Source organism: Hibiscus syriacus, unplaced genomic scaffold (genome assembly GCF_006381635.1).
Source record: "Hibiscus syriacus cultivar Baekdansim isolate YM2019G1 unplaced genomic scaffold, ASM638163v2 tig00111582_pilon, whole genome shotgun sequence".
NCBI lineage: Eukaryota > Viridiplantae > Streptophyta > Magnoliopsida > Malvales > Malvaceae > Hibiscus > Hibiscus syriacus.
This window is the reverse complement of record NW_024063126.1, coordinates 11,578,992-11,588,706: the sequence shown is the minus strand read 5'-3', so window position 1 is coordinate 11,588,706 and position 9,715 is coordinate 11,578,992. Positions and strand designations below refer to the sequence as shown.

Sequence of the window (9,715 nt, the reverse complement as noted above, 5' to 3'; positions counted from 1 at the left end):
AAACTGCATGATATATATTGGTTTTTTTGGTCCCTCATTACATAAAACTGGTAGTGATAGGTAATTGACTTTTGTTGTTTCACATTAATACTCCTTTTGAAAGAAAAGCAGGTTACTTGAAGTACATTTCAGGACATTATGTTTGATTGTTTTCCCTCCAGAAAGTAGAGTTGGCATTTTATATTAGTAATTAGAAAAGTATCAGTTTAATTTAATATAACCAATTTATTAACATTTTCAGTTTTTATAAAGTGCAATGTTCAAATTCTGAAAATTGACGGTAAATACAGAAATTTCTCAAATTTTATCTAAAATGATAAAATTCATTCTCCTCTTTAGTTGATCTAAAATCTAATTTAAAATATATAATATAACTCGCGCTTGATAGGAGTAAACTACTATCATACGCCTTTAACTTACAAATCATGCGACTTGAACCTATGACGTGAATAAGAACGGTCAAAATTTTTTATAGGTTTTGATTTGATTATATAGGGTTATTTTAAAAAATAAATAAATTGGGTTTTGTAGAGATTTATTGGGGCAAATTTTGATTAGATAAAGTGAAGAAAATAATTGTTGAACCAGGTAGCATGATTTTTACAGTATATGTTCTAGGATCTTCGGAGGACACAATGACTTCAGAAAGATGTGTAGATGATATAGCGTCTTTTTCCTAGCTGGATGTATGTTTGGAAGTCTGCTATGATCTTGCCAAAGACGTAAAGTCGTTCGGACTTCTTCAGATGTGTATTGTAACAATAACATTAGATTATAAAATAATTTTCGTCCTACTTTACATGATAATTTTTTTTATCACATTATCTGACTAAATTTGTCTACGACTAAAATTAATAGTGATAAATAAAAAGATATTCTTAAAAAAATAATGAGTCGATTTTAATCATCTATTTTGATTTATATAACGATATTAAATTTATGTAAATTTTTTTAAAAAATTACATTTTATAAGTAAATTTTAACTTTTATTATAATAATTATTTATCTATATATTAATTATCTTATCAAATTTTAATTTTCAAAATTAAGATTGAGGTAGTTAAAAATTTTGAGCCAAATACCCTTGATCATCAATACGGGAAAGATATGCCAAAATATATAGTTGGAAAGATATGCCAAAAAGCATACTTAGTCTTATGCAATTGATGAAGATATGTGTTGTTTACTTACCATTATAAACTGGAAAATGCGGTCGGTCCAATACCACTATTTTGACTTTTCTTTCTTAAATTATTAAATAACAAAATCAGAACAGTTCCCCAATCAGATCCGTCCAACCACATCAACCTGAAAGATCACAAGCGTTTACTTTGCCCAAAAACCCTAAGCACTCTTTCACTACAGCTTTTCAACAACGCGCCCAGTTCAGCGTACTCTTCAAACGATCTAGCATCCACCTTGGACCGCGTGAACTGTGGAATGAACAACCAAAATCCCGTGCCCAACACGAACCCAATCGTCAACGGTCCGGTTACCACCCACGGAGGCTGCCACCACTCTCTGAATGCCTTCTTCAAACCGATCTCCACCGTTAAACAAAACCCATGGATCAGGAAAAACCACGTCACCTCCCCGGTGGGACTCACGCGCCCCAGATAGTAAAACATCAGCTCGTGCATTACACCCGACACAACAAACGTCGAAAACACAGACGGCAAAGGAGCCCATTTTCTCCCGATCACGGAGGACCAAAATCTTAGGGTGGGTTCGTATACGGTCGGGCGTAAGATACTGGTCACCATCAAGTTCCATCTTTTGCCCCAAAAGTCTTGCAATGAGGTAGAAAGGAACGGGTTATTGAACTGCGGCTCGAGCTCTAGCCCGGAAAACGATCGAACCACGACTGCTCCGATGGCCAAAACGATTTCCAGAAAGAAATATATATGCAAAGAGTAAAGTAGCTTGATAAAAACAGGATGCATGAACTCAACGTAGTCATAGGCACACAATATAATCCCGAGAAGCAGACCCTTTACAGCATAATTAACATTAGAAGACGAAGAGATTCCTTTGTTTAATTGTGGTTTCGATGATGGGTTTTGTTGGATCTTAACTGGTAAACAAGCTAGGGTAACAAAGAGTGGGAGAGAAAGATGGGTGTTTAAAGGACCACGGTCGAAGGCAAATAACAAGAGCTTGAAATTGCCGAGCCAAACGATGAAGAAGGCGGTGAGACCGCCGAGATGGGGCGAATTTATTTTAAGAGGGAGGAAGAGAAAAAGGCAGACAAGAGGGAGGAGAAAAGTGAGTCTTTTGGTACCTTTGGGAACAATTTTGCCAATGGCATGGCAATAACAGAGAGATGTTAGAACAGTTAACCATACCTTGAAGAAGCTGTTGATTTCCTCGCCCAGCATCTCTCCTCTGTATGTGTTGCATCAATCGATTGCTTCTTGTTTGGATTGTGAGAAAATATATATATGAAAGAGAAAGAGAGTTGAATTGTTTATTTTGTTAGATTTTGGTGACGTCCAAATCAAAACATATACACAATTTGATGGCCATGAACCCGAACCCGCTGACCGATCCGATTTTAAAAAAAATTTAGGTTTGGGTTGAAGCGGGTTCAAGTTTAGGGTGAGAAATACTTTATCCGACCTGACTTGAAAAAAATATATAATTTTACCTTATATATTTATAATTAATTACAATAATACCCATCTATATATTATTCTTTTCAATTAAGTCATTATTTTTATTGAATAAAAATAATATTTTTTATTATTTCGGGTTGGATTTTTAAGTTATATATCGGGTCGGATTCGTCGGGTGAAATCTTGTTTTGGTCGGGTCGGGTCGGATCTCGGGTGAAGGATTACTTATTCTCGAGTCGGGTGGACCAAAAACCCGACCCATGCCCATCTCTATACACAATAAGCTTCAGGTTAAGTAGAAATTTCTCTTTGGAAAATCAATTCTTTGTATAATTTTGAGGAGAAAGCCACCGGTTCTTAGCAGCCAATTTAAGATATTTTATCGCTGCCAACTAATTTGAAAGATCATTATCACATCCATGAATGAATGTTTGATACATTCATTATTGTCTCATCCAACTCTATCTCATTGTTATTTATTTATTTCTAATAATTTTAATGTACATTTAGGATAAAAAATTTCATGAGATAATGCTTTAGAAAAAAATGATTTTCTTAAGATGTTAGGGGATTATTTTCTTATTTTAAGGTGAATGTTACTATGCTCCATAGAAAACACCAAAAAAACACAATGACTTTTGAAAGACGTTCAAAAGACATGATGTTTTCAGTATTTTTGGAAAGACATAATTTCATGGGCATGCATGAAACTTAGAGAAAATGTCGTGTCCTATGGGCATCTCTCGAAAGTCGTAATGTCTTCTGGGCTTCTTCTACGGAACATTGTAGTATTTATCTTAGATGAAAAAATTATTACTGTAACACCTTATATGAGAAAAATAATATTTTTAAATCATTATCTGACTAATTTTACCTATTTACCATTTATACATGAAAAATATAATCCATGAATATCTTTTTTTTTATCTGATGATAGTTTAGAAATATTAGATAAATTATATTTTATCTCTAAATTTAAGTTTAAACCTTTAATAAATCTATATATTTTTAAAATCAAGTTTTTAAACCTTTAATGTTCAATCCTGATTTTGTTTCTGGGTTTGGTCCTAGTTTTACCTGCTGATACTATCAAGATTTACTTGACATATATGCTTGCATGTGTTGCAATAACAGAAGGGAGCAATCATCAGCCTTGTTGTACCATTTTCATATATTAAGATATTCGAACAATATCTTCACAGTTGATATCTTAAAGAATATCTTCAGACATAAAAATTTTCGAAATCTCGTACTTCTTAAGAAGCCGTGATCTTTTAATAGACCTCTGACAAGTCTAACATTATTTGTCAAAGTTTTAGTCAACTAACAAGTGACTATATCAATCGAGTCTATCTATCATGTCAGTTTACGAATAACTATCATAGTTCTATGTCTGATATTAACAATAAAATCTATTATATAATTTCTCGATCAAGATCGAAAGAAAGGATAGACTTTTCCTCTTCATTGGTCGCTCTTTTACCTCCTAATGACATCAACAGTGTCATATACTTATACTAAGTTAGATAATTGCATAAATTTCAAGTAAATCTAACTACCACATGAATCATGTTAGCAAATTTCATAGTAACAAATACCGATAGAAATACTGTATATGTCCTTGTAATATAGCACAAAGTGTATTTTAGTACTTTTAAAACGAGCACAAGGATCCTAATGTTGGAAAAACAAGCACAATTATCGTTTTTGTAACAATTAATAATTTCAATTTCAATACTTGTAAGGTACAGTGGATCGAGTGAACATGCTACTTCATAATTTAAATTAATTCAGTCCATTTTTAAAAAAATTAATTCTTTCAACTGTTGTAAAACTGAAACCTTTTTGGTCATTTGGAAAGTATAAGGAACAAAACCAGGGGCTTATTGCCAATTGTTTTTGCTTGAATTGGTAACTTTGGAATAATTCTCTTATTGCCTCATTTGGGTTCACGGATTCTGATTTTAATGACCGCACTACAGTAAAATTGATATGTAGCGGCGTTTGGAAAGAAAACGCCACAAAAGTTAAACATATAGCAGCGTTTACAATCGTAGCGCCACAAATTGATACTTTAGTGGCGTTTTTACAAAAAACGCCACTATAGTGTGGTTTTTTGCGGCGTTTGTTAAAAAACGCCGCAATATATCGGTAAATTAGCGGCGTTTATACCACAAACGCCGTAATAGTGTTAATCAATAGTGGCGTTTTTTAACAAACGCCACAATAGTGTGATCAATAGTGGCGTTTTTTGTATAAACGCCGCAAAATGTTAAATATATAGTCCTCTTTTCCTCTTACCCAAACCCTAAAATCAATTAAACTCTTCTTCCCTCAAAGCTTCTTCTCTGGAACAACAATAGCTCTCCATATAATGTTTATACATATATCAGTCAATTTAGTTGATGTACATTAGAAATGAAATATGTAAAATCAACTAATATTATCTAAATAAAAGGTAATTAGCGGCGTTTGTATCCAGAAACGCCGCTATAGATCTGACATGTTGTGGCGTTTGTATCCAAAAACGCCGCAAAATAGTAATATTGTAGTGGCAATAGAGTTGTATATTGTCATTTATAACGGCGTGTTTTAAGAAAACGCCGTAAAATACTTTGAATTTAGTGGCGTTTTTTAAAAAACGCCCCTAAAAAGTTGTACTTTAGTGGCGTTTGTGACATAAACGCCGCAATAGTGTGTCCCTTAGTGGCATTTTCGTAATAAACGCCGTAATAGAATAGTTCCTTTGTGGCGTTTTTAATATAAACGCCGTAATTATCCTTTAATTTATTAGATATCCCCAATTCTGCAGCCCGAATCCCTTATTTGTTTTATCCCCAAATCTTCTTCCTCGAATTAGCAGTGCATACTTGACAAATCGGTGCACCACTCGCCACCATCACGCCGCGGGTGACCACTGTTGCATAACCAATCATCAACGTCGCGGCGCATCAAGCTGTTGTCGTCAATTTCTAGTCACAAATTTCCGACCATCTCAATCTCAGCTTTGAAACAAGGTATGTACAATCATTACCTAATCTCAAGCGATTCGTGTGATGTAGTTTCAATCGAGTTTCTCTTCTTGCCAACAACATTAAAAAGAGTTTTCAAACAAGCTGCTAAGTGGCCCTCTTTTCTTGTTTTAGGAGAGAGCGTTGGTGTATCATGGATAAGTTTTTTTTCCTGGGTTTTGTTTGAGTCAACATATTGATAACTTTAGCGTTTCTTTCATTGAAATGTCATTTGAGTTTTAGGAATTAGAGCCTTCTGGGGGCTTGATACGAGATAAGGTGTGTTATTCACTTGTTGAATTATGCAAAATTGGGTCATATCTGAAACTATTGAGCTGGTATTATTTGGATTTTTTTTATTATGACTATGTTGGGAATAATTCAGGGTTTTAGGATTCAGATGAATTTATGCGTTTTCATCAAGTGTCATTTAATCATACATAACATTGTGATTATTGATGCTAGACAGTTTCTGCTTAAAATTTAGAGATTGTTGAATTGAATGCAATCTTGAGGTATTTCAGCTCTACCGTGACTTCAGTTCGATTGGATCACTAAACTGAATTTTTGTAGGGTCTTTTGAACCACAAGGTTAAGGGTTCCAAAGGATTGCTACGGAAGGGCTTTGTGTTGTTACCACAAGTTAGGTTATCATGTCACTCATTTCGTACAGAATACTGTAAATGAAGTACTAAGTTTAAAGTTCTTTCACCATTTGTGACTTTGTTTAGTGAGCTTTTGTACTACCAATAGGCAGCTATCCAACAGTCTTAGTTTTTCATTGTGTCTCTGCGCAGAGAACTCACGAGCGAAAGGTAAGTTTTTTTCTCTCTCTTCATTTTCGTGCAAAAAATTGAATTTTATGGAGTTTTAGTTCATCATTTCATCACCCATTTCATCACCCACTAAAACTTAAATCTTTCTTTTTCAGTTTATGCCTTCAAGAGTTCCATTTTTTTAACTTGTCTTCTCACAATCGGTGCTTTGTAAGAGTGAAGAATTTCAATTTTATTAAGGTAAGTATTTTCTCTTTTTGTTTTTGATTTTCTGCTGATTTTATATATGTGAAAATCATGTTTCTATTCAACCTATTGTTAGATTTAGGGTTTCAATTTCAGAGAAAATTAGTAACTATCATTTAGTTGTTTCTTGGTTTAGGGTTTTAATTATTGTTTTCTCGATGCAGCCATGCCTTAAACGAGTACAATTCTCCCAATTAAATTGAGCAAAGTGGGTTTACATCTTTACTAGAAATTCAAATGAGATGAGAAAATTAGTAATTAGCATGAAATGAGATGAGATGAGAATGGCAGCCATGCCATGCAAATTTTGAATAGAGATTTGGGTTTTACATCTTTACTGCAAATATTGGGTTTTAGAAACTTGATCATGCAGCCATGCCATGCAAATTAGTAACTGCTGGACTTTTTTGCTCTTAGTAACTGTTGGTGATGAGTTTAGAAATTTGATCATCTATTTGAGAGATTCTTCCCTTTTTATCATTTATGTTTGTTTGAATTTTAATGATCAATCTCACTGCAAATATTGGGTTTTAGAAACTTTTTACTTTTTTCGAATAAAATAATAATAATAATACGGGTCGGGTCGGGTATCATATATATGTTTCGAGTCGGGGTGAAATTTTTTTGTTTCGGGTCGGATTTCTGGTGGAGGTGTTAGAATTTTTGGGTCGGGTGGGTGGGTCAAAAACCCGACCCAACCCATACCCATCCCTAGCTTCATCCATGTCAAGAAAGGTTACAAACAGTTTAGAATTCTGGATTAAGTAAAGAGTCCCGTCATCCTTTTTTCCACACGCCCGCTTTGTAGAATGGGTCAATAGAGATGGTAGTAGTGGATTCTATTCACATTATCCCTAAATGAACCTTAATATCCTCCATTTTTTACTCATAATAGACCATAACTCCAAGTGGTACATTTCATCTAATCTCTCCTACATCGGTTGGTATCATATCTTTTTCTTCTCCCAAACATCCCTTTTTATTATAACAATGAACACTCATTGATATCTAAAGTTTGATAAAAAGACTGAGGCTTATTCTCAAGAACATGAAGCTTGTAAGAAGGATTAATGGATAGAAGGTGAAGTAACCCAACCACTAGTACACTTTTTTATTCCATCCAATGAGTTCAAATTCATTGTTTTTTTCATAGAAGTGAAGTGAACCACAAACTAACTAGAAGTGTGGACTTAGGTTCAAAATATAGCACATGCAGGGCAATCATTATATGCAACAAACCGAGAGAGCATCCAATTTCAGCAATGAAAATACCAGAGGCATGCATTGAAAACTACAAATTAGGACTTAACCTATGTAGTAAGCATCTTAAGCCAATAACTTAAAGGATTCATAATTACCTCATCACCACTCTTTTTTTGCATTATGCCATTTCTCTTGTGCAGATATCATTCGCTCTGCAAAATATATCATTCTCTTTTTTTGCATTATGCCATTTCTCTTGGTGATTAGTGAAATTTGCTTTTGTTTCTTGAATTTCCTCCTGCAAAACTCGGTGGTTTTTAATTTTCAGCTTATGTATCAAAATTAATGCAAATAAATACATAGTCTTTTGCCATATGTGTTAGGGTTTTTACTATGTTCATTATCTTTAATTTCCAGCTTATTAAGGGCCCATTGTATAAACTTAATATGACTAACGAATGCAAAATTGTAGATTGTTCACCCACCCTCCTACATAACACATCCTTCTTTTCGGATTTTGCTGCTAATAAGCTAATGTTTCATGGAAAACTGGAAAGTCTAATTATTTTATTGTTGCATTGTTGTTAACAAAGATTTTTTGGTTGCATGATAAGCTTTGTTTTCTCAAAATATAAGTAAAAAGTTTTATAGATCTTAACACGGTTGTGGGAAGGGTTTATATTTCGTTCTAAGTTCTTAATGCCTCTCTCTGTAACAATGAAACATGAGTCTGTTTAGATGTAAATGCTACATTTCGATGAAACATGTGTAAGTATTTAGTTCTATAGTATGCAGTTGTATATAATTCTCGTTATAATTTTTATAAATTAACTGAGATACATTTGCTCCCATACAATTTTATCAATTTAAAGTTGTATAATTTACGAGTGATTAGTTTTATACTATGCAAATATTATGCACTAAATATGATAATTTAATGCTTCTGTTTAGGTTCTAATTTTATCTATATTATTAGCAATTAACATTGAAATTGAAACTCCAGAAATACGAAATGGATAGAGTTGGATGGATTTCTCAAGGGTAAGCGTCGAATATCGAAATGGAGTCAAAAACTTTCTAAATTTAGCTTTTCTGAATGCAAGCCAAGAAAATATGATTCTTTGCCCTTGTAAGAATTGTGTGAACATTAATTGGCACATTCGTGAAGTTGTGTACGAGCATCTAGTAATTTTTGGATTTGTTCGGGGGTATAGAAAATGGATCTTTCATGGAGAGATTGTATCAGATAGATCTGCTTCCACGAGTTACTCGACTTATCGTGCTCCTTCTCCCCATCCAACTTTTAGAGAAGATGACATGGAAGGGATGTTACGAGATGCATTTAATATGCACAATCATCAGTCGTATGATACAGAAAATTATTGTCAGGATGATGTTAATGATTTCACTGAGATTGGAAGAAGTGGATGTGATGAAGAGCCAAATGGAGAAGCGGCAAAGTTTTACAAGTTGCTGAATGAAATGAATGAACAACTTTATGAGGGATCAAAGTTTTCAAAGCTTTCTTTCTGCATTCGTCTTTTCCACTTAAAATGCCTGGGAGGGTGGACTGGTAACTCCTTTACGCAATTGTTGGAGTTACTAGGAGAAGTGTTTCCTTTTGCAAAAATCCCTCATCATGCAAAGATATGAAGAAATGATCAAGATTTGGGTCTTGGATATGACAAAATTCATAGTTGTCCGAATGATTGTATGTTATATTGGGGTGATCGAAAAAATCAGGAGTCTTGTCATGTATGCGGAAAATCTCGATGGATTACTAGAGAGGCAGAAAATGTTACCGAGGATGAAGCTCAAGCACGATCAAGAAAGAAACCGATCAAGATTCTGCGATATTTTCCTC

The 9,715-nt window shown here is 33.9% G+C and overlaps 1 protein-coding gene across 1 annotated transcript; it reads right to left on the bottom strand.

Annotated features, from left to right (window-relative positions):
• Nucleotides 1-1,219: 1,219 nt before the first annotated feature.
• On the bottom strand, nt 1,220-2,447 carry LOC120165164 (acyl-CoA--sterol O-acyltransferase 1-like). Its single transcript, XM_039174746.1, has one exon. It carries the CDS (start codon nt 2,376-2,378, stop codon nt 1,317-1,319), a length of 1,062 nt encoding a protein of 353 aa, XP_039030677.1. The 5' UTR covers nt 2,379-2,447; the 3' UTR covers nt 1,220-1,316.
• Nucleotides 2,448-9,715: the final 7,268 nt, after the last annotated feature.